Below are 25,399 nucleotides of genomic sequence, written 5' to 3' on the forward strand. Positions count from 1 at the left end.
TCCCACAAGTCACAGTGCCAGAATGGGAAGAGGTGCTCTGTGGGATAGCTGCCCACAATGCACCGCTCCTATTGCCGCTGCAAGTGCTGCAAATGTGGCCATGCCAGTGAGCTTGTTCCTGTCAGTGTGGACAGACTGCAGCGCTTTCCCTACAGCCCTCTCCAAAGGTGGGTTTAACTCAAAGTGCTCTACATCTGCAAGTGTAGCCATGCCCAGAGATTAATAAGTGACTTTCCCAAGGTCAGGTAGAATAAGTAAAACTCAGCTTTCCTGAGTCCTGGGCCAGTGCTTTAACCACAAAGCCATCCTTTCTTTCGCCTCTACAAAGCTGACTTTACCAATGTCAGAGAGCTGTTATTTGCACTTTTAAACAAATGTAGAAATGTGCCAAAGAGGAACATGAGGAGTTAATTTCCTATTCCAGCTGGGAGCCAAGGCGGGAATAAGTCAAAATCAATTGTGGGTGACTGTGTACAAACTTTTAAATGAGGGTGGGGGAGCAGTGTGATCTCAAAAATGTACATTATGGCAGAGGGGGTGGAAGGTTACACTGTCAAACTGCCTTAATTTAATTGAAAACACATGCTGATGAGTCCCCTCCTCCTGGACCTCAAGGCTGGGAAACTTTTGTCAGCTCCCTGCAGTTCAGAATCAGGGAAAGTATACTCCAGCAAACACAATGCTGGTCAAATCTGCAGTTGTTCCCGGCTTCTTGCTTTTTCTTCTCTTGCCTGATTTCTCCTGCTCCTGTCCTAGCCGCTGCTTGTGCTTTAGGACTACAGTAAGATGCATGCATCTGATGCTGGAAAACATCCCTGAAGTCCCACCTCAGACAAACATATTGTAAGTAGCTGATTTCATTTTCTTGGTTATTTTGCATGATCAGCTTTTGAGGAGAGGAAAGAAAAGTTATGCTTTCTACACCTTGCTTTTTCTGCAGGAATGCCTGTATTGCAAAAGCCTCACCTCTTCAGAGACTGTCTCACTTAGCATCAGTTAATGATCTTTAACTGGACACCTACAGGAAACTAAAAAACAACTAAGATCACAAGAAAACAATGACTTTTGAGTCTCCAAAGATAATTCCTAAACAGAGTTTGTTTAAAGGAAGATGATAGATCACCTTTTACTATTGGAGAGACAGCTTTGGGGAAATGGGGGGACACTGGGTGTTTTAGTTTTGTGTATGCAAAGAGATGGTGGTTTTGTTTCTTGCTTATAAATGCAACTCCATTCCCTTATCTACTCTTTCTGTAGGTTCTTACTTTCCAGACCCAACTGGGGGAAGGGAGAGGGGAAGAACTGAAGGTTTATTTGGGGTGCCAAACAATAGTGACAAACCTTATACATTCTTAAAAATCCACTGGATTGGTAGTATTTTTTTTTTTTTTTTGGAAGGTGGGGTTACAGTGGGGAAGACTATGCATTGTTGGCTGTGTCTATTTCAATGGAAGATCTGAGTAACAAAAAGAGAGAGATTTCATGTAGCATTTTGGGGCCAATCTGGGACTTCTGTAGAACTTCTGGTAATAGATCTGGAAGAGCAAACTTCCTATGCTTTTAAGGAATGGTAAATCCTAAAACTGCGGAATGGCTTTAAGACCTATCTGGCCCATTCCAAAGTACCTTTACACATGTTATCCAGACATGATTTCTTGGTTTGGAGGAGTTGGGCAGTGTCAAAAGCAGAATTGTTAAAGATGTATAAATAGTTTCGTTCTCAGTTGAGTTGCTGTTGATTATGGAATTTGTTCAAAATTAACTAGCTGAGGATCGCTTCCATATGACTCTAATGGATCAAATTCTGATCTCAGCTGGGATGTCTGTCTTAGCTTTTTCTCCCTAAAATTTTTCCACTGTTGTTACTAGTGCAGCTTTTCTGTTGGCAACAATGGGAACACTGCAGGAGACAGTCTGGCATTTTAACCACTATGGCATCTTCCTGCTCTGAGAGCAGTTAGATAACACAGTGGTTCAAATGCTAACCGTTCACACTGCTGCTTCTCCTGGGCTACCACTGGTACTCTTTGCATGTCTAAAAGTTCGGAAAATGTAGTTATTTGGGTTAATGTGAAAGGCAAAGGTAGCAAACTACCAAGATCTGAATGGGATTATTCGGGGTTGGGCCCAGATGTCAAATTAAATAAGAGCCATCGCATTTTGATGTATATTCCTGCACTGCGTTTAATATTTCAGACACTTTCTGAGGAAGATTTGTGGCTCATTCTAGTCTAATTTTGGTCCACCTAATTAAAAGCAAGGCTCATACTGATAAATCTTTATGGATCACCTGAGCCAAGTTAAATATTCTCTGTTGTTCATAGATCACTGCAAAGATATACAAATAAAAAAGGTTTCAGAGCAGCAGCTGTGTTAGTCTGTATTCACAAAAAGAAAAGGAGGACTTGTGGCACCTTAGAGACTAACCAATTTATTTGCGCATAAGCTTTCATGAGCTACAGCTCACTTCATCGGATGCATGCAGTGGAAAATACAGTGGGGAGATTTATATACATAGAGAACATGAAACAATGGGTGTTATCATACACACTGTAAGGAGAGTGATCACTTAAGGTGAGCTATTACCAGCAGGAGAGCCCGGGGCGGGCGGGGGGAGAGGGAACCTTTTGTAGTGATAATCAAGGTGGGCCATTTCCAGCAGTTAACAAGAACATCTGAGGAACAGTCTCTACGTAAAAGAATAAATGGACACAAATCAGACGTCAAGAATTACAACATTCAAAAACCAGTTGGAGAACACTCCAATCTCTTTGGTCACTCGATTACAGACCTAAAAGTTGCAATTCTTCAACAAAAAAAACTTCAAAAACAGACTCCAATGAGAGACTGCTGAATTGGAATTAATTTGCAAACTGGATACAATTAACTTAGGCTTGAATTAAAAACTGGGAGTGGATGGGTCATTACACAAAGTTAAACTATTTCCCCATGTTTATTCCCCCTCCCTACCCCCCACTGTTCCTCAGACTTTCTTGTCAACTGCTGGAAATGACCCACCTTGATTATCACTACAAAAGGTTTCCCCTCCCGCGCCCCCCTGCTTCCCGCATCCCGCCCGCTCTCCTGCTGGTAATAGCTCACCTTAAGTGATCACTCTCCTTACAGTGTGTATGGTAACACCCATTGTTTCATGTTCTCTATGTATATAAATCTCCCCACTGTATTTTCCACTGCATGCATCTGATGAAGTGAGCTGTAGCTCACGAAAGCTTATGCTCAAATACATTTGTTGGTCTCTAAGGTGCCACAAGTACTCCTTTTTCTTTTTACAAATAAAAAACACACTGTGGCTCTGGCTGTCCTGGGGATTTTATAATCTAATTGAAATAAATAGTCCTAAGAGACAGCTTTCTGTTTTATCTGTTATAAAAATGTTTAATAATTCACATGCTGTTTAAAAGTTGCCAACGATCAAAAGGTACATCTTAAAAATGCCAGCTGTTCCAGATTTTTATGACACAGTCGTACTTCCTCCTCTCAGGAGACGGCACGCTGCATCTGTGTGAGCATCCAGAGGTCTGGCAAACTTAAGATCCAGGTCATGAAGTTCTTATTTTGAGTAAAAAATATGGAATTATGGTCCTATCTCATAAGAGTCATCATTTGATATGAACAGAATGTACTGGTACAAGATACAAATACATACACCCAGATCCTGGGCCCCAGCTCTGTCTGTGCTGCTATAAAATTAAAAGCAGCTGCAAGTCCCCAGATGGGCATTCCTCTGATGGAGGCAGTGATGGGTGGTGTAGAGCCAGTGTAGCTGGCTCCAGTGGCTCTCTCTCTCGAGCACCCAGGATTGGGAAGGGGGAGGAATTGTGGCCAGCCCCGACTGTGCTGCAGCAATCTCCTGCTACAGGATGGCCCTTGGGGTGGGGGCTGTAGCCAGCTGGTGTAACTTAGAGCAGTCCTAAGCCTGATCTAGGTGATCCCAGGACTGGCTTAAACCATCCCTAAGCTGTTAATGGCTCCTTTTGATTCTCATTGCCTGCAGCTGGATGCAGCTGAGGATCTGGCCCCGTGTCTAGTTTTAGCAATGGAATATTTATCCTTGGTAATGAAGTCTGTTCATTTTATTCTGAGTATGGAACATGATGGCAGTAATGGCTACATGTGTACAGATAAGTAAGCTATAAAAATGCATGATGTATAACTGCAAATGTATTTTGGCTGCCGTCCATTCCACTGGAACAGGATTTGCCAGATGTGATTTGTTGGTTACCGCTGGGACTAAGGCAGTTCATTTAGCCAACAGCCCAAAGAAGGCAACAGCTGTGAAACATACACTCTGAAAATTTCAATAGGTCTTTAACCTCCAAAGCCATTTGTTTTATAGCATGACATTTCCAACCATAAACTCTGAAACATGTTGGTATGGGGAGAAGCCACCAGTGGGAAGAAGCTCCCAGTAGTGGAGGCTAATGGATTCCAATCATGTTATACATGGATTATTCTCCTTTGCATTATACGTAGATCTACTTCTGAGTTATGGGCTAACTAAACTTAACTCCGGGTACAAGAAAAGAACATGCAGCACCTGTGACCTGAACTCATTGCTGGCATGAATTGAAGATGACCCGGTCAGTCCACCTCCCTTTCGCTGAGTTTGTCACGGATTATGCATTTTCTGTCTGTCCAATCTGACAAATTTTGCCTTCCCTCGCTGTTTTGCAGCATTGTCGGGGTTCCCTCCCCATTCTGAATTCTGGGGTACCCGCATGAAAGACCCCCTAAGCTTATTTCTACCAGCTTAGGTTAAAAACTTCCCCAAGGCACAAATCCTTCCTTGTCCTTGGAGGGTACTGCTGCCACCACCAAGTGAGCTGGACAAAGATTCAGGAAAAGGATCATTTGGAGTTCCTGTTTCCCCAAAATATCCCCCCAATCCCCTTCACCCTGTTTCCTGGGGAGGCTTGAGAATCATATACCAACCAAATAGGTAAACAAGGTGAGCACAGATAGGACACTAAAAACCCAATCATGTTCTTAAAAACAGAACTTTATTATAAAGAAAAAAGTAAAAGAAGCGCCTCTGTAAAATCAGGATGGAAGGTAATTTTACAGGGTAATAAGATTTAAAACACAGAGGATTCCCCTCTAGGCAAAACTTCAGTTACAAAAAAGAGGAATAAACCTCCCTCTTAGCATAGGGAAAATTCACAAGCTAAAACAGAAGATAATCTAATGCATTTCCTTGCTATTACTTACAATTTCTGTAATTTTAGATATATCATTTCAGTAGAAGCTGGATTACTTGCTTGGTCTCTCTGTCTCGAGAGGGAACAAACGGAGAGCGCAAACAAAACCTCCCCCTCCCCAGATTTGAAAGTATCTTCTTTCCCCATTGGTCCTTCTGGACAGGTGCCAACTAGGTTAATGGAACTGATTAACCCCTTACAAGTAAGTGATTCTGTACCTCTGGCCAGGAGGGATTTGATGTTACTGCATATATAAAGTTGTTATCTTTCCCTTTATATGTATGACAAGCATACTGTCTCAGCTGCTGTTCTCCTCCCCAGACATGGCTACATTTAGTGGGCAAATCATGTATGTATTTAGTTTGTGAAACTCTGTGGGATCACTGGGGATAAAAGTTGTGATATAAAAATCCAGCATATTAGCCTTAAGAAACCATACTGAGCAAATGTGTTCTTGTTGGAAGTGCTTCTCCCTTCACGTTGTTTCTACCCACTTGCCCAAAATTTCTGTTTTACAGGTGAACTGGGGGGAAGGTGGGGAAATTGAGCAGTTAACTTCCTCTCTGTGTTAAACATATATGTGTAATGTACCAACAGTTATCTCTTTCCAGTTCATCCTCTTTATTTAGGCTATGTAAATAGCCCTCAGAATTAAACCCTTTCGTGTTGGTCAGAATATTCTCTCTGAAAACCTCAGTTTATCGAAAGGAAAATAGGAAAGATTTTGAATAATCACCCTTTTCCCTATTTGGGGAGCACTTCTGCATCTTTCAAATGCAATGGAAAATCTTCCCAGTGACGAAGGTCCCAAGATGCTCTTTGTAAGGGCAGTGGTTACCAAATTCTAACTTGGGTACTTGTATTCTGCCTCACTACTCCACTCTGCCCTGCAATTCCAGCAGAATCTTCTTTCCTCTTGCTGTCCAGAAACGAAGCATCAAATTTCTGTGCGCTGTTTATACAGCTGCCGCATTTCCTCAAAGAGGTGGCAGTGGTACAGTAGTGGGTGGGTGACGCGAACCCATCATCTTTCCCTAAGCAAATGCCTCTATTCACGTGTGTGCGCGTACGCAGAGTAAAGATCTATGGGCTGTGGCTCAAAACAAGCTGAACAGATGCAACTAATGAATCAATATAGAGGCATGCTGCAGCGATTTGTCTTAGACTGAGAAAGTCTGTCTCCTTGTTGGACACGTTGATGGGGATAAATTTACCTTTGTGCTTCTGAAACTTCCTTTTGTTGCTCCTGGATCAGATTCGGTGCGTGTTTTCATGAGCTCAGGAGGAGGGGAGAGCTGTCTTTATTTGATCTGGGCAATGTCTGAACAGTCAACATATGGGCAAGATCCAATGCATTGAGGGAGCCCTGCTGCTTGCTGACAAGAATCCCAAGAAGGGATTAATTAATTAATCTGGTTTAATTAGGATCAGATTGTAATCTCCTCCCTGCAAAAGAGAGCCCCTTGCTGCTGTTCTCACTTAATAGTTCAAATTATCTGGGATTGCTTGGGTCAGCAGTTGGCCGTGTAATCTGCCAATTTGAAAATCTGTCTCAGGGCCAAATATTTATTCTTCAGACATCTTTTCTCCTCCCCATTCTAGCCACCACCAATGAAATTGTGGCTCTCTTGCCAAAGGTGCAATCAACAGAAGTGTTGGGTTAAGAGTAGGCTTTATGCACTAGCCCACCTCAGGTTCCCAAATGATGATTCACATAGTCTTCATGCATTTAGCAATGGAAGGAGCAATGCAAAGGGAAATCCGCACACTATCACAGGTGGGAATAAACAGAGAGGCACTCAATTTGCAAACCAGCAGAGGAATCATCTGCTTTCCTTGTACATAATAGGCCTATCCTCATTCTGTCTCTGTGGCATCTGTCCACCCCCAAAATAATTGGGGAGATCTCATACATTATTTGCTGTATTAGTGTTTTATGTGGATAAAATTCAGGCACGATGCAAATAATTTCTTCATCTGCTGTCACTAGAGGTAGGCCTGAACTGTAACCCCCAAATCTGATCGCACAGACGGGCTCTGGGCAATTTCAAATTTGGGTCTATGCTTCATTCCTCGGGCATATCTCTACTTATCACATTATGGGGCAGTATCACTTGATTTGGTCTGACATGCTGTAAACCAAGTCAGATCCCGATCTAATTTCCATAAGCCAAAACCCAATTGAAGTTTTTGTGCCATAGCTATGTAGCATGCCTCACAGTTAACTAGCACATCTGCTAGTTAAAAGGCACTGGAAAATGTAGGGTTCTCCCTACTGGAACCTTCTGAATGTTCCTGGCTATTGGCCTCCACTCTTAAATACTCTGTCTCCTGTGATGCTAGAAAAATGTATTTCCAGGAAACAGGGTTCAATATAAATAGCCAGATCCTCAGATGGTGTAAACCAGTGTGATCCATTGATGTCAATGGAGCAATGCAAATTTGCACCAGCTGAAAATCTGGGCCATGATGCATATGGCATCCTTAGGAAAAACTCTATACTAGAGATTGTTCTATTAACCGTGTTAGAGCTGCACTGCAGCCATGTGGTGAGTAGCTGAGTGGGTCTTTCAAGGGTGAATTGTGCTGTGGAGACACCGTGCTTTTATGCACATTCATTATAAATCACTGAAGTACGACATAATTAAAAATATCAAATTGTCTTTATTCAAATGAAGACAAGAGGACTCCATTATCCTTAGCACCACTAGCTGTATCTCAGATGTTTTCAGTCTAGGGTGCTGAAGACAAAGGCAAGCCGAAGTGTTAATGGTATGAAAGGGAAATGAAATACATTTTTAGTTACTACTGAACTAGCCTAGAAATTCTGTGTTGTGTGCGAAACTGAGTGTGGTGGTTATGGCCTGAAATGCCATCTTCTGTTTTAATGGCTGCCATCTCATCACACCAACATCCACAGACCGGGGCCAGATTTTCAAACGAGTACTGCATATTGGCTGCTGAGTTATGAAATTCTTGTCCTAAGTGTCACAATGGGAGCTGCTGGGAGAATCCGGCCTCAATTGAGGGTGCTGAGCACAGAAAATCTGGTGCTGAGCAATTTGGAAAGACTGGCCTCAGGAATGGCTCTGGATTTTAATTAAAGTGTTACCAGAATTCCCCTCTCTCTCTGTGTAACCTTAAAGTTAAGCAGTCCAGCAGTAAATACAGAAAAGAAAAACAGCTAGCTCTATAGCGCAAGGCTCTCAACACTGGCTCTATTTGATTTTTCCTGCATTTTCATCCTTAAGTGTAATCTGGTTTACTGATACTTGCTAACCAAAAATATGTCCCCTTGTCTCACAGGCCTGATCTACACAAGAAAGTTGCACCTGCCTAACCTCAATCTGTTCTTAAGCCGATTTAGATACACTGGTTCAAACCCCAGCATGGACACTTATTTTGGTGTGAGGGCCTTATTCTGGTTTGGCATAAAGAGATTCTTAATTGACTTAAACTAAACCACATTAATCCTGGTGTAAACCAGAATGAGTACCCATGCACCCATTTTACTGAATGGGTTTAGATTAGCACTGTTCGGTAAACCAGTGCAACTCGGCAAGGCCTTGGATACTTAGGGTGTGTCTACACCAAAAGCTGTGCACAGGACAGCCTGCTCAAGCTAGCTTGAATCCAGTTGAGATAGCCCAAGCTGCAGTGGAGGTTCAGGTTAGCAAGCCAAATATGTACCCAAGGTTCATGTTGGGCTTGTTCCGCCTACAGCAGGGGTCTCAAACTCAATTTACCTTAGGGCCGGTGACAGTCCTCAAATCCTCCCAGCGGTCCAATAACGTCACTGAGGATGGTGTTCAGAAAAGAAAATGTTTATATTGTATTTTTTATTTCGAATTTCTGAGACATAATAAAACTGTCTTACAACTTTATACAGTTCTTCGCCTGTCAGAGTTTTGAGTGTTTGCCAGACACCTGACAACACTTCGGTTCTGTCAGTTTGTGGATGTTTGGCCTCAGTGACTGAGCAGTTGAAACCTTCAGGATTGCAGCGAGAGCTAAGTAAACATGGGCGTCAGAGAGCTGTGTTCGGGATTTTAACTTGTTTATATTCATTGTGGAAAAAAGTGATGCTGCCTCCGTGGCTGACTCTGCCAGGCAACTAGTGATGGTATCTCTGCCCCTCTCCCCCAGTCAATGGGAGCTGCCGGGGGGGGGGGCACCAGCAGCCGACATTGCCGGCAGTGTGTCTGCATGCGTCTCTCCTCCGTGGGCTGCAGTGGGGACGTTTGTGACCCGCAGATGGCCCATGGGCTGGGACTTTGAGACCCCTGGCCTACAGTGTCTTCACTAATACCATGGTGTGAGCTAGCTGGATTCAAGCTTGCTCAGGTAGACTAGCCTGTGCTTAGCTTTCACTGTGCAGATGTATCCTTAGAGGGACAGGTCCTCAGCTGGTATAAATGTTCATAGCACTAATGAATGTTAATTAAGATCTCTTCAATGCTGAGTAAAGTTCAGCCCTGTGCAGAGGGGCAGCATAAGGACTATACAACAGGTAGGTCTTGTTGAAATGGTACTTTAACTGCATTTGAATCCAATGGAGTCCACAGGTACTTAGCCCCTTGGATAGTCAGGCCCTAGGTATCTCAAATTGGGCCACCCCACAATTAGCAGCCATTTTGGAAAACACAGCTGTTAACCTCCCTGTGCCTCAGTTTCCCTAGCTGTAAAGCAGGGATAGCAATGTCCATCCACCATTGTAAATAACTCTGAAGTCTACAGATAAAAGTGAACTGCTGCTATTTATCAGAGGTGTGCAAGTGGCAGCTTGAGCTGAGAAGCCAAGAACTGAATGAATCGTGAAGACTCCGTTTTTCTCTGGCCTAGCTTGTTTTCCCTTCGTGGCAGGACTAATGTCCACTGGCAGGTCAGTGCAAGCCGCACTGCTGTTGCTGTTGTCCTGGGGGTTAATGGAAGAAGTCAGTATCCAGGGTCATCACTCTGCCTCTTTCTACCACCAGGAAGTTCATTTAAAAGCAGTGCCTAATTGACCCCTTCCCCAAGGAACGTAGGGGATAACCCCCATGTCCTAACCATTAACTCGGTTGGTAAAACAGCCTCTACTGTCATGTCTCTGTTCATAATATATGGGCAGCTGACATCTGCTCAGCCAGTTCTGGCATGAATGGTCCCAGAACTACCAAAATCTAATCCATTGCTGTGTAAAACACCTTGTGAGTGAAAGATGTTACATTAAAGTAAATTCAGAGCTAGCAATAATTTCTGTGGCGTTGCAATATTCTTTCAATAAATGACTTGCAGTTGATTGCTTGCCGAGGTAACATAGTGATGTGCATGTGTCAATGCATAAATTGGCTAAATACAAATGAAAACTGATTCCAGAAGCCACTGATTGCTTTGTATGCTCTCACTGATTGCTTTGCATGCTCCCATTGTTAATGATTCAGCATACTGATTTAGGGAAGGGTTATTCTGCTAACAGCTGACAGGGTCAGAAACACTACAACAAAATTCCCCAGGGTGGACTGTTACTATCTGATTTCGAATCCCCTTGTTATCATGCACCATTCTTCATGCTTCCCATGGGTGAACTTCACTGGGGAAGGTGTGGTGATATTTCTATGGTAAATGCTAGATTATGCACGTATTTCAGCCCAGTCTCCCTGCCCTAACTACAGCCCTTTACAGTAGCAGAGGCAAAATTTGCCATAGCACATTGGACAATCAAAGGCGCCAAATGGATGCACATTCCCTGTAGAATTGTTTCTACTTGTTTACTTAGCTCTTATTTTATTATCCAGTAAGCAGTCAAAGTATAATATTTCAGGGTCCAAGTCAGTGCAGTTACACAGAGAGCTCTTTAAGTTTGCCACAATGGATTCTGCTAATTCTAAATGAAATGGAACTGACTGAAAATGCAGAACGGGAGAAGCCTTTGAGTCCCTGCAGCGTTTTGGAGCTAATTTGAAACGGTGACTGCATGAGGCTATTCAGCAAGATTTGACCATTTTAGGGCCAAAATGTTGGCCCTGAACTTTAATAAGAGTGTCCGCAAAACTATGTGCATGCCTGTATACACCGGCATGTGCAGCTCCATGTCAGGCAGTGTGTTTGCAAAGACCGTGCACGCGCACATGCAGGAGTCTGTGCCTGCAAATGTAGGGTTTCACGTGTGCTCCGCTATGCACCTGCAGCTGGAAACTTGGCCTCAGTGCCCATTTGGAAATACCCAATCCTTGTTATGAGTCCATAAAAATACAGACCCACCTGCATTCTGGCAACTAGGGGCAAAGTTTATACTTTAGTTAGGTTTGCCCAAGTTGCACGTGCAGTTACCACATTTTGTGCATGCAAGTTAGGTAATTGCACAGCTAATCACAGAACATTAACCACTAGCAATCAGAGCAATAGTGTGTTACAAACTAGTGCAACTGATCACTTGACTCCTTTCAAAATGTGGCCTCTATGTATCAGATTCTTAAGAATGAAAGTGGAGTTCATAAATCTAGGGAGGCTCAGACAGCCTCAGCAAACAGTGGTAGCCACTCTATCATCCCAGAATGGATTCTTCATCATTCTCAAGCTCCTTTAGGCCTGACATGCTGAGGTCTAAAGCACCAGGACAGCTAATGATCTTTGTTGCTAATGGATAATCTTGCTCTCAGATGTACGCTGACTGATATTCTCTCACTTTCAGGGATTTACGCTTCAATCGCATCAAAGAGATTCAACCTGGAGCCTTCAGGAGACTGCAGAACCTCAACACGCTGTAAGTTGTCCCCATCTTAAAAGGCGCCCAATTGTAGTGTGGTCGTGGTACAGAGAATGGAAGGAATCAGAAACATGAGACCTTCTTGGTTTTGCAAGGTAACACTCACTTATAGAAATTAAAGGATTTATTCGAACACTGCAAGTAACAACTCCAGCATGTGCAGTCACGACTTAATTTCCTCCTCGCCCCCATGAACCAAGACAGCAACATAATATCAAAACCAAGATAACTTAGCATGAAAATAAAGATGCAGGTCCACCTGTTGGTGGAGGTGCTGTCTGCACTGATCATTACGGGAACCAAATGGGTAGTTCGCTGCCAATGTGACAGGCACCATTCTCTGGGTTGCGGGAGCTTAGGCATATAATGGACTAAAGATGTTTGGGTTAGATAACGAGTATGTGCCATAAGTCTAACTGCTATATGAATGCATTGGCCGCTCCCTCTAATGGCTTAGCGAATATATCCGTCCTGTGGGTTTGTTCAGCTGTGCCTGGAGCTGTCGGATGCAACTAAATTCTCTGCATAAAATTTTGCCCCCAGTCCAACCTAGGCAACGTTTCTTACCGTTTTCAGTGAAACCTGGAATTTAATGACTTCTATTTGAGCAGTGAAACCCTTTTCTCATGGGGCATCCTGCCAGCTGCCTAGGACATGTACGGCCAGTAGAGCTTAGAGAAGCCCCTAAGGACAGTTTTGGCCTTGGCTGACCCAGGAGCAGATGAACAGAGCAGTGGCTTAAAGCTATCTTTTTTCCCCCTTGCCTGCCTCAGCCACACAGCTGATGCCCAGGACACCCTGTGCACACACCACGCTTGGATGATCACCCTCCCGTTCCTCTGTGCGATATTCTGTAACTGTGGTGTGAGATGAAGAAGCAATGTCTACATATTCTTTGCCTTCACTAGCTGCACCAGAATGCGTTCTGCCGAGCTGCTGGTGCTCACTCCAACTCGAGCGTTCCCCTTTGCTCTTCCTGTGTCGGTGGGAATTCAAGCAGACCACAATCCCTTCACTGTATTCTTACCTCTGAGCCAGGATAGACCTTGCTCCTTGTTCCACTGGGTAGGACTGATCTTAATTTGGTTTGGGGGGGCCTTTATTGTAACAGTGCATGTTTTGCATAGGAGAGATCTCTGGTTCCTATTAATATTTGACCTTTTGTACTTGCAGCATCATTCTGGGGCTTGCTAATTTATAACATTCAGGAAGGGGGACTCCATATTCTTTGGCCTCTGACAATGCCCATCGGTTTATTACAGCCTGCAGCAAGATTTGCTACTGAACCATCCGTGAACAACTTCCCCCGCCCCCATACTTGAATTAAAGGAAATTATAGAAGCCTTTGTTGTAGTTGTACCGAATACCAGAAGGAATGCTCCAAGTGCGTTTTTTCGGAATGACTTTGTGGCCAGGTTTTTGTGTTCTTGGACCTAAACTTAAAAAGAGAACCTCAATCAGATTTCCAGCCTGGCTCTTGAGAAGCCTAAAGTCTCCAGTCTAGAGAACAGGGTAGTGAAAGGATTGTGGCAGGAAGACTCATGTGATAAGGATTTCAGTCTAGTTTGTGAGTGTAGGCTGCTTGTGTTCTTAATGTCTGGTGTCTTTATCAGAAAGAACCACTTCAATTTTGATTACCTAAAAAAACAGGGTTTCCCTTGGTTTGTTCCTCTTTCACTGGAGCCAGCTGGCCAAACCACATGCATTCTCAGAAACCTTCCTCTAGAGGTTCTGAGCAGGAGCAAACCAGGTGGAAAGGAAAGAGGTTTTCAGCCAGCCTCGGATTACGGGCATCAACCAACTCTCATGATTTTATTGTGAGTCTCGCAACTGGTACTTGCATCTTTCCTACAGCCCCATCTTGTAGATTCAAGGGATTATTGCCTGAGAATCCAGGTCTCTCGTTTCTACAATTCTATGAATCTCGGCTTTTTTTTTTTTTTAAAGTTTCTATTCTCATGGTTGCATAAATAATCTGGAACCCATGAAGGAAATGTATTTCTGATTGTAGTGTGGCCTTTGGAAATTCCCTAAACCTCTCTCTACCTTAGTTTCCTCATCTGCAAAGTGGAGACAGGAATTGCCATTTAAGTACCGCTCACTGTGTTGTGGAGGATTCGTAAATGTGAAGTGCCCTACAAGGGCTAGGAAGCTTTTAGTGTGGGCAGTCTTGGCTAGAAACAAGTCCTCAAATCCTTCATCCGACCCCTCCTTCCACAGAGAGTAACACTGGGAGGATCCTGAGAGGATTTCAGTCCAGGGGAGGCAGGCAGGGTAGCAGCAGGAGTGTGTGTATGTGGTTGTATAAGGACGTGGGATATGGCTGCAGGCACCAATGGTCACCCTCCACCTTGGAAGGTGAGATGACCGCACTGCAGAGGATGAGCTGCAGCCTGCACCTTACAGTGGGCCCTGGGTTCGCTTGCTGGCATGTTGTGGAAAGTTTTTAAATAAAAATTGCTGAGTTGTTTAATACAAGCTCTCATTGCTGTAATGCAAAGAACAGTGTCTGGCTATCATTTCCCCCTGAGGTGGAAATGGCGGATTTTGATTTGAGTAAGCCTTGTGTATATTACTTAGAAGACATAGGCTGGACCAAAACCTGGGATCCCAGCACTTGGACAAAATTTGGATCAGGGTCCAGGTTTTCCAGCCTAGCTTTAACTCTCTAATGAGCCAAACCAAAAGCCCTGGATTCAAACAGCCCCTTCAAACTTCCTCCAAAATTTGGACTGATGGTTAGGGCTTTCTCCCATCTTTACTGTAAATAAATTGTTACGTTACTGGACTAGGACTCAGTCTGGTAGCAGGGGCCCCCATGTGCAATGTACTGTGTAAACAAGCACTGAGAGAAAGTCCCTGTCCCCAAAGAGCTAAGTCTATACAGACAAGGAATGGGAAGAGACACCGAGAGTTCACCAAGGGCCACAAGGCAGGTCACTAGCAGAATCAGGAATACAGCCCAACTTTCCTGACTCCCAGTCCAATCTCCTAGCCACTGGACCACTGACCTCAGTTCACTTGGGGTGACATTGACTTCAATGGAGCCAAGATTTCACTATTAATCTCACTCTGCCTCAATCCTTACCTTTTAAAAGGGGGATAATCTGATTCCTTTCTCCAGCCCGTTGTCTTATCTATACAGATGGTAAACTTTTGGGGCCAGGGACTGCATCTGCACTGCAGCCAGCACAATGGGGCCTCAGTCTTGGTTGGACTCTGTAGGCACCGCTGTAATACAAATACAAAATAACGAGAGACTGTAATTTTTTATTCCTATGTGCTGAGTGCTCTGTGCTAAGCAAGAGAAGTTGTTCGTTCTTGTTCCAGTTCAATTGCACTCAGTACAAAGTATTGTCTAGAGGCTGCTTTCGCTTAATTGAGTCATCTTGTTTATACTTTAATATAAGATCTTCTGTTATCTAGCCCAGCCAAGAAGCCTGCTGTACATAGGATGAGGGAGATCCTGGCAAGATAAGACAGTGTTACATAGCATGTGTTTGCTCTATTTTTCTGATTGAGGCAATCTGCCACATGCTTCCTCCCTTTGAGGAGCATTGGGAGCTAGTATGTTTGGAATTAACATGATGCAATAATTAAATATTTATATATCCTAGGACTTTGTCCAAAGGCCACTAAAGTCAATGGATAGACTCCTGTTCACTGAAGTGGGCTTGGAACAGGTTCCTAGAGTATCCATATATTGTGGGTGGGTAGAGAGAGCGCAATGTATCAGCAGTATCTCTGAAGGAACAGTGATAGGGAAGAGGCTATGCTGGTACCATGTAGCTATTGTACCCAGGCCTGTTCCTAATGGGAACTGGACCTGAGTAGCTGGCTCAGGTTTCTGGGCTCTTAATAGCCCTGGATGGGTGGATCAATTGTGCGAATGACAGGGCTGGAGGAAGTGAGCTCTGATAGCCAGAGCCAAACACAGTGCAAGGTCACATCCCACCTTACGCAGAGCTTGGTTGTACTGAGTTCTGCCCTGCGGTGTTCCAGTCCTTGGCCTTACCAAGAAGAGCCTGCATTGCTTGGAGCCAGCCTAGGTACTGTGGAAGCTTCTTCTATTCAGTTCTACCAGTGTGCCAGATTTCAGTGCTTCATGGAGAATACTGGTAATCCAGCCCTGTGCTTGAGGACCTGTGATGGGGCACCAGTTAATTTCACACCCATCACATGACACTGCTTGTGAGCTACCCACAGTAGCTCTCAATGCTGTACTATGATTCTTTGGAGCATCTAGAATCCCAATTCATGTCTGGGGCCCACATTGTAGAGTCCCCTAATGAAACGGCAGTCCCTGGTCCAAAGAGCTTATAGTCTGGCAAAAGACAGCAGCTGGTTACAGCAAACAGGTGTGGGAAGGACAAGGCGGCACTGGAACAATTATAATTAGAGTATGAAGCAGTGGCCGCAGGAGGCTTTATGGTGACATGCGATATTGCCACAATAACTTGTCCTGATGGGGTGGGCAACAGGGACTGCCACCCTTCAGCGGTGGAATAGACCACGTGCTGTACGTGCCCATCTAGCTCCGGCACATCATACGTTCCAGCAACTTTGTCTGCTCTGCTCTCAGGCCAACTAAAACTTCAACCCCCCCAGGCATGGCTGTGGGTCATTCTCTCGCTTCCCTCCCTTTCACCGTTTTAAAATTAAATCGCAGCTGAATTTAATCCTCCTGGAAGTGAGGGACTCATAATTCTAGCTAGAAATCAGGCAATGTGTGGGCAGGTGCTATTAGGATGATGTATTGATTTTTATATAGCACCTTTCAGAAGGTCACATACAATGTGCTTGTGGATCCCATGCAATAATCAGTGCACTTTCTGTACTGCTGAAATTCAGCTACATCTGTGCTGATATGGGGCAGCTGTGATACTAGGTCAGCAATAAAATGCAGCAATGAAAAGGACAGGAAACAAAGAGGTAATACCTATCCAATTAAAGTGACTGGTAAATTAAGGTAGGTAAAATGTAATTGCTGAAGCTATTACTTGTCTAGAACACCAGGACCGATATTCCTAATCTTGCAAATAGCACCATGGGATATGTAAGTACCACGAGCAATCGGGAGAAAAGGCCAACATAGATCTACATGGTGAATTCATGTCATTTTGCAAGGGGCTCAGATAGGGCAAGGAGGGTGGAATGAATGCCTAGATAGAGACAGAGAGACCTTAGACAGACAGGTGTGCATCTTATCACAAAGCCACGCAGACTTTTTCCACACAATCCTGCCAATACACCTCAATCTAGGTGTGATGAGCTCCCTGCTCTTCCAGCCCTGGAGCTGTCCCGAGTAAAGAAAACAACTCATTCCAAATTAGGTCATGGTTTTGCGATGTGGACAGATGTTTGGCAGGAAGCAAAATGAGACAGCCAAGCTACTTTCAGAGGGACAATCTGCAGGCTGGCAGGCCTAAAATTGGAAAACACACCTCCTCTTTACTTTGGTAGGCTTGCGTGCAGATCTGCTCTACCTGCCTGACCAGCCACTTGTGACTAGACAGGGCAGTGAAATGTACAAGAATTCTGCTGTTCCAGTCCCTGATTCCTTGGGTTCTCCTTCAGGTGCCGATAAATGAGGACATGTGGTCCAGCCCAGATGGAGAGGGCTAGGATGGCTGAACTGGTCCTCTTATCTTTTTGATTGGTAGCAGCCTCTCAGCTACCTCCTACTGATAAAAGGTTGCTCACCGGGGCAAACTTTTTAGAAACACGTTAGTGATAAAATATCAGGCATTAAGTGAAAGTGCTGCTAGGTAGTCTCCCAGATAAATTTTCCTTGGCTTAGGGAAAGAAGATAATGATTTCTCTGCCCTCTAGGCAGCACGACTCTGTGTGCGGGTACGGGTACGGGTACACACATACTTTTGCATCGGGGTGCCAATGTAACTGATTGCCAGAGTTGGGAAAAGCTACTGTAGCCAAAAGAAATATGAGCAAGCCCTGGAACTGCACATGGGAGTTTCAATCTGGGACAACCTTATAGCTCACTGCTTCCTATCAAACAGAGGAATGGACTTGCAAATTTCGCCCACTAAAATACACACTGTGGCCATCTGAAGCAGCAGAAAATGACTAACCAGACTGAGTGGAGAGTAGCTGACCAGCACCTTCACCAGCATCCAGGTAGCACTAAGGGGGAAAGCGTTCACATGGGAAAAATAAACCCAGGCCAGCAACAGATCCAACAACTTACTGAGGAAGGGGCCCATCCATGTTTCAGCTGCTTCCAGGGTCTTCCTCTGTCTGCCCAATCGCTTGGAACAAGTTGCAAGCTAAAAGGGGCCTTCATTTCTCTTCGCTGAAGTGCGGGCTGGGATAAATATTTCTTGAATCCAACAGCTGGTTTTCAGGTTACGCACCCAACACAGGAGCATAGTGTGTGTCGTGTCTCCCTCTAGTGGCTGGTCCACCTGAGAGGTTTAAGGGTGGCATTGCTACCAAAGACAGATGTTACTACTTTAGTTCAAGTGGCAGAGACCCCTACTTTTAGTGTTGCCAATCCGAGGTTCGGAGTCCGCTGGCATCCCATGTGGATGGTGCAGAGGAGTGACTGACTTTGCGGACTGACACTGGCCTTTGACCATAAAACCCACTATGTGGCCGTTTTCCCCATCACGCTGCAACAGCCGTGCCTTCCTCTGGCTGCAATGGAATATCCCAGGTTTATATAAATTAATGGAAACAGACTTCTTGAAACAAAGAAACAAACAAAGTTGGGGTGGGAGTTTAGTAGATCAGAGCTCTGTGTTACCTAGGCACCCTTACAAAAGTGTGTCTTAAAAATATACAGCAACATTTGACAGGAGGTTTTCAGGAAAGCATTTAAGCACATGCTTAAAACCAGTTGAAGTTCTGTGCTGGGGCTTTAGGCAGGAAGAATGGCATACATGCAGTAAAATCAAGGTGTAGTAATTACGTTGTTGATTCAGCTATTGTGTCCTGGGACTACAGGATAAGAATTTTGGTGGAGGCTTACAAAGGGCAATTAGGTGCCTAATTCCCTTTGAAAGCCAATGTCAGTTGGGTGACTAGCTCCTGTTCCTGCCCCTTCATGACACTAAAGAATTTGGGATTGCCACCATTCCAGATTGGTATGCACAGGTCTGATATTTAACCAGACTGTAACCTATCCTGCTATAGGACTAGCCTGACAGTAAAGCAGAGCGAGAATCTTTTGGGGTTTACATTAAACTAGAACTGGGCGCACTTTTTCGTACAAAACTTTTTTTGGGGGGGGGGGGGGGAAGCAAAAACTGCAGATTTGGTGACACACAAATGTTTCCCGTATTTGTGTCAGTTTCACTGGATTGTTCAGCTGGGAAAAAATGTGAAACAAATTCAAAAAAGAATTGAAACGTGTTGACGTTTTTGAAACAAACTGTTTTGATTTTTCGGATTGTTTCAGCACGTTGTTTTGCTTCAATCCTATTTTTAAAAAATCAAAACCATTTAAAAATGGTTGTAATCAAAACAAACCATTTCCATTTTTGTTGAATTGAAATGTTTTGTTCAACCTGAAATGAAAAAGAATGGATTTCCTTTTCGATTTTTTTCAGAATTGCCGGTGAACAGGAAAATCAGATATTTGCACAGTTCTAATTGTAACATCCTGTGGTGGTGGTCAGGTTGCAACTTGCCACAGAGAATGGGAGACCAGGAGCCAACAGCCCTACACAGTTTGGGTGTTTGTCATTTATTTAGTCTGTTTCCTGCAGCAAAACTGAAAGAAGCTGTGGAATTTGCTGATGGCTTGTTACAGGGCAAATTTTTGCCCCATGCATCTTTATGGGTTTTGAAGTCACAAAGAAAATGACTTTTTTTTAAAAAAAACCCATCCCCTGTGAGATTTGTTCTGGATTTTTGGTTCTTACTAATGTTCTTGATGCAAACATTCTCAAGGGTTTGAGGATGGGTCATGGTCCATGTGCAGGAGTCCTGAGCATGCAGTGCAAGGCCCAGAGGCTATGTGAGCTGGAGAATTAAATCCTGCTTCCCCACTGTTAAATAAATAAATACATAAAAACGGCCTTCCTGTAGGCTGGCAGAGGAAGGGCAGCAGATTGTGTGGTGAAGTCTCCGCTTTACGTTTCTTTCCAGGCAGGGCGGCTGTGGAATATCGGAGCTGACATTTGTAAACCCTCCCTGCTAAGGAAACCTTTGTACTCAGAATCTAACAGGGAGTGAGACAAGGAGGTGGGCTTTGAAACTGCCACGAAAGGAGCACACTGCAAACGTACTGAGGGTCTTTTGGGGCTTCTAAACAGCCTGGGCTGAAGTAAGATTTCCCTGCTGGCTCCAGCCCCTTGCTTTCTTTCCCTGAAGCAGGAGGTTTGATAAACTGCAGTGCTTTAAAAGAAACAAATCCAAGTTAGACTATTGAAAGGCTGCAAGCATAATATGCTCCTAGAGACCCTGTCTAGTGTTCTCGGTAGGGTCCTGCAGCGGCAAAGAAAGATTATCCTAAGTTTTCCACCTTGGTAAGCTTTTAGGTCCTGTCGGCTAGCTGGAACTCTTCCAGCCCCAGCTCTTCTGGTCCCTGTTGCATGGCCCATGCTGATCGTTAATGAACTTGAGTCAATACAGAGCCATTCAGCCTCGCGATCTCTGCCTTGCGGTGATGAGCTTGTGGATGGAGTTCTCCCTAACACAGCACAATGAGTCTTGAGGGTCTCCCCCTCCCTCCTCCCCATGCCCCTTTCCGTAACCAGTGCCAGTATCAGGAAGTTGGCACAACCCCTCACCTACACTAGCCTTTCACCGCAGAAGATCCGGGACTGCACTGCGGTTAGGTTTAAAGTTAATGCGTTTGATCACACCTTAGCTCTTAGGCTCTAGAAGTATCCGTGCCACCCCTCCCTTATATCCTTAACCCTCCCGCCTCGACAAGCCACTACGTGCCACATCCAGGATGACTCGGAAATCAAAGGATTGGGGTGCAGACCCAGTTCTGCTGTGCTGGTTCTGCTGCTCTGCCATGCCCTCAGCCTCCCGTCCTCCAACTCGCTTCACCCACATGCCCCAGCCAGCTGGCACACTGCTCCTCTGCTGAGTGCGGCCCACACACAACTGCAGCTCCTCCCCTTGGCCAAGGCAGCTGCAGCTGCTAGACAGATGCCGGGCAGCCATTCATTCAGGACCCCCTGCACTCTGAGGCCTGCTCAGTCTGCCTCTGCAAAAAGGCACCTGGAAAAGCCCTGCACCCTAAGTCCAGGCCTCATAGACCTGCTGGATAGAATAGTCACAGCTGGTAAGCCTCAGAATCGTTGCCACGTTTGCAGCTCATGACTAAGGTGCATTGACAGCTGGGCCTTGGGCTGGAATAACAAGGAAGCTGAAGACGATGCAACAGAGAGCTGTATGTGAGAGGTTTCTGCAATTCCCACAGACCGTGCCCGTGAGTACGTCTTTACTTCAGCGTTAGCCCAGGTGATCAGCACCAGGTCTGAGCACCTGGGTTAGCCTAGCCCGGGTGTGAGAAAAGCCCCTACCCAAGTTATTTTGTCCTCAGTGGTGCTGCGCTCACTCGTGTGTGTTGCTGGGATGTCTGGGGGCATATCCCAGGGTTCTGTGCATTGCAAGTCAACTGAGCCGCTCTGAGTCTTTCCCAGTGAATTGTGTGAGATCTTGTCTGTTTTTCTAGGCACATAGGGAATGGCGGGAAGGCACTGGAGGACGATCAGCACTTGAGAGGTTTAGCCTGCATCCTCACTGGGAAGTAGGTGGGTTACCAGCCACAGTGAAAGTGGCCCCGGGGTCTAACCCTCAGCATGGCCGGGCCAGCTAGCCCACATTGAAAGCACCTCCAAACATGGGTGAGGGGTTTTGTGTGTGGATGGGAGTGGGGGGAGTTAGAGGCAACACCCAAGTAAGAGCCTGGATTAACTGTGCAGTGACAGCACACCCTGTAAGGACTGGGAGTTTGCTAACAAAAGGAACATTGGGTATGTAATCAGTGCTTAGAAGCTATGGTCCAGAGAATCATTCCGATCTATGCATCTACCTTGATTATCATGCACATTGTGGGCCACCTTGATTATCATGCACATTGTGTAGAGAGTTGTCACTTTGGATGGGCTATTACCAGCAGGAGAGCGAGTTTGTGTGTGGGGGGGTGGAAGGTGAGAAAACCTGGATTTGTGCTGGAAATGGCCCAACTTGATGATCACTTTAGATAAGCTATTACCAGCAGGACAGTGGGGTGGGAGGAGGTATTGTTTCATGATCTCTGTGTGTATATAAAGTCTGCTGCAGTTTCCACGGTATGCATCCGATGAAGTGAGCTGCAGCTCACGAAAGCTCATGCTCAAATAAATTGGGTGAGTCTCTAAGGTGCCACAAGTCCTCCTTTTCTTTTTGCGAATACAGACTAACACGGCTGTTACTCTGAAACCTGTCCCAGCATAGTGTCACAGGGCTCTGTGCTGTGTCACAGGGCACAGGGCACTGCCACCTGTTGGATGCAATGCAAAACTGAAGACTTGTGCTCCTCAGAGCAGGTTGTAAGAGCTTGTGTTGCAGAGAGGTTCACCTCGGATCATGGATTAATTCTCCCGAGGATCATGCTCTGCCTGACTCAGTCCCTTTGCTTTTTCAGTTGCACATATGCGGCTTCTGCGCTTTCTGCTCCAAACTGTTGCAAGCTGATCATGGTAGTTAGTTTCCTTTCGCTCCAGAGATGGCTGCGTTTCCAAAGTGAGCAACATCTAGTGTTTGCGTCTATGTTGACAAATTTAAAACCCACTTGTGCATTTCATCAAGAAAGATTGCTGCTCTAATGAGAGCTGATATGCTTATATACATGTAAGATACAGTATGTCATTTCATACCTATACCTTTTGGGGAGAACGTGCTTTATTCTTCATATGTAACACAGCATTTGAATCCCTGTTTTAAGGACTGAACTCGGGGCATCCCTAACAGGCACCACAGCTGGCATGTCCATAATCATCCTTTGAATGTCAACTGTGCGCTTGGTTCTGCATAAAAACTCAGAAGCAGACACTGTTCCAGCCCCGAAGAGCATATAATCTGGCCCCACTCCTGGAAGTGATTCCATCCAAATGGACCCTTTCACCCATGTGGAACCTCTTAAAGTCTTCCTGCGTATAGGCCACGAGTGAGCAAAGCACCTAGGCATTAGCTTAAAGTTAAGCATGTATTTAAATCCCATTGAAGTCGATGGGACATAAGCGTATGTCTAACGTTAAGCATGTTCTGTGCTTTGTGGAACTGGGGCTAAAGTCACATGCAGGATTGGAGCCCGCATGTATAGACATTAGGGTGGGGAGGTTCCAAAGGCAGAGATGGGAGTTAAGTGCCCAATTCCTATTGACTTGTCAATGAAAATTGGGTGGCTTTGTACCTTTGACTACCTTCCTCTATGTTCCCAGTTCCCTGGCCATCTAGCTAACCTTTGCTGTTAGGCTTCTGGTCCATTAAATTAACTAAATGTGATGTGCCAGACACACCATTCCCCACACATAAATTCCAGCTAGCAGGCATGTGCCACTTCTTCCTTGCTCAGCTGTCTAAAGTTACACCTGGTGAGCTCCCTATCACTGCTCTCCTAATTCATATCAGAGCTTAATTCTCTGGAGCTCTCAGCAAGAATCCAAACTATGATGTGTGTCAAATGCTCCAGCACGGTTGGTCCTGTCACTTCCCCATGACACACTTACCCCCTTCCCCTGTGGGACGCGAGATGGCTCAGGTTGTGTTTACCTATTTCCCATTACGGAGTCGCAAGGTTGGGAGGAAAATCTTACATCAATGGAATGTCATTGCCAGTGCAGCTTTATTCCTGGGGGAGGAGGGGAGAGAAAACTTAATTCTTCTTCTCTTCCACAAAATACAGGCAATTAATCAGGAGTTGTTTAGATGGGAATTCACTGAAGTCAGCCGGAGATCTACCACAGCGTGAGGTCACAATAAGTGGTGTAGAGACTAATAAGTCCCAAGTGTTTTGGACGCCTGATGGAAAGTCTGTATTTGCACATATGAGAGGTTAACTTCCATGCTTTTGCTCCTCTCAATCCTGTTTTGGTGAAATGTGTTTGCTACGGCCCTGGCTGAGTCTCCTTTAGAGGATGATCACCAGCCGGTTGTATTGGACTCAACCTTCAGATCCCCGTGTTATCAAGATAATTGGCACGTTCCTGGGGTGTAAACTTTCTGACTGGCTCTCCTCCTTGGGATGTGGGGCCCCCAGTCCAAAAGCCTTCTGGCCCCAGACCAGTGCTGAGCGTTCCAAGCTACCCACCCAGTTTATGTATGCTCTCCCCAGAGTTCACACCGTGGGCACTCTGTATTACAGAGCTTTGGGAACATGTGACATTATTTGTACAGTAGCAGGCGTTTATGAAGGGCATAGACTCTATTGCTTTAAAATAGGCCTTTGGATTTCAGAATAAAAGGTGTTTGGGGGATGGGTTAGAGGAACCAGAGGGTTCTATCTTGAATTATCTAGCCATTTGAGGTACTACATAGTACTATTCCTGTAACCAAAGAACGTTGGTCTACTGAGAGCTGATTAACTCAATCCCCAGAATGTTTGTTTCTTTTTCTTGTTTGGAAACTCTCCATTCCAGACCATTTTATCAGCAAGAAGGAATTTCTGATGGTACATTGAAATAACTTTTAAATGCAGTTGTAACTTCTCCAACTTTCTTACAAGTACTTACAAAAATTGAGGCTGTTCTGGGGTGATGCTTTTTATACCATTATTTTAAATTGATTTTCTCCCCTCCAATGTGCCCACAGCTTATTTACTATAAAGGAGAGGGGGGAAAAAGAATAAAAAGGGCAAGTAATATTAAGCGTAGCCCATGACTTGCCAAATGGAAAGAGAGAAGTAACCACGTTAAATCCAAATTCACTATTTTCCCATCATCGAATAGCGATAATATTGTAAATTCTACAAAATAGAAAGAAATGAATAATTTAAAGTAGCTTTTCAGTTGTGCTCAGCAAATGTGCTCAACAAAATTTCAGATGCAAAGCATAAAAGAAATTTGATTTTAAATATTCTTGTTAACAGTTATGGGCCTGATTGATTGGTCCTTGTGCACCCAAAACCCCCAAAGAAATTTTGTAGGAATAGGACTATGTCACTGAGGATACAATTTAGATATTTGGGGCCAGATCCTCAGCTGGTGGAAACTGGCATAGCACCATTTATGATCTGGCCCTTTCTTAATAAGATATTAAACAAATAAACATTCTGATACTTTTTATTTCATTTCCTTTCCCACAGGGGGTCACTGAGGCACACACAGTTAACTATTTTCCTTTTATCGAATCCTGTCTCCTCTAGAACATTTACTTACATATGCTTGTCTGCAAACTTTAGTTTCAGCTTGTTCATACAAGATTCCTGCCCCCATGGAAATTGGTGGGAGTTTGGGAGTTTTGTCATTGA

General features: G+C 44.6%; 1 protein-coding gene across 1 annotated transcript in view; it reads left to right on the forward strand.

Moving 5' to 3' along the window:
- The first annotated feature begins 679 nt into the window (after positions 1-679).
- LOC144273522 (peroxidasin homolog) overlaps positions 680-25,399 on the forward strand; it is a 62,283-nt gene continuing 37,563 nt past the window's right edge. Inside the window, exons 1-2 of the mRNA XM_077832143.1 lie at positions 680-843; positions 11,893-11,964. Coding sequence (XP_077688269.1) covers positions 680-843; positions 11,893-11,964 — 236 coding nt within the window. The remainder of the gene's footprint in view (positions 844-11,892; positions 11,965-25,399) is intronic.

The sequence above is a fragment of the Eretmochelys imbricata genome, chromosome 13, assembly GCF_965152235.1.
Source record: "Eretmochelys imbricata isolate rEreImb1 chromosome 13, rEreImb1.hap1, whole genome shotgun sequence".
In the NCBI taxonomy this organism is placed as follows: Eukaryota; Metazoa; Chordata; order Testudines; family Cheloniidae; genus Eretmochelys; species Eretmochelys imbricata.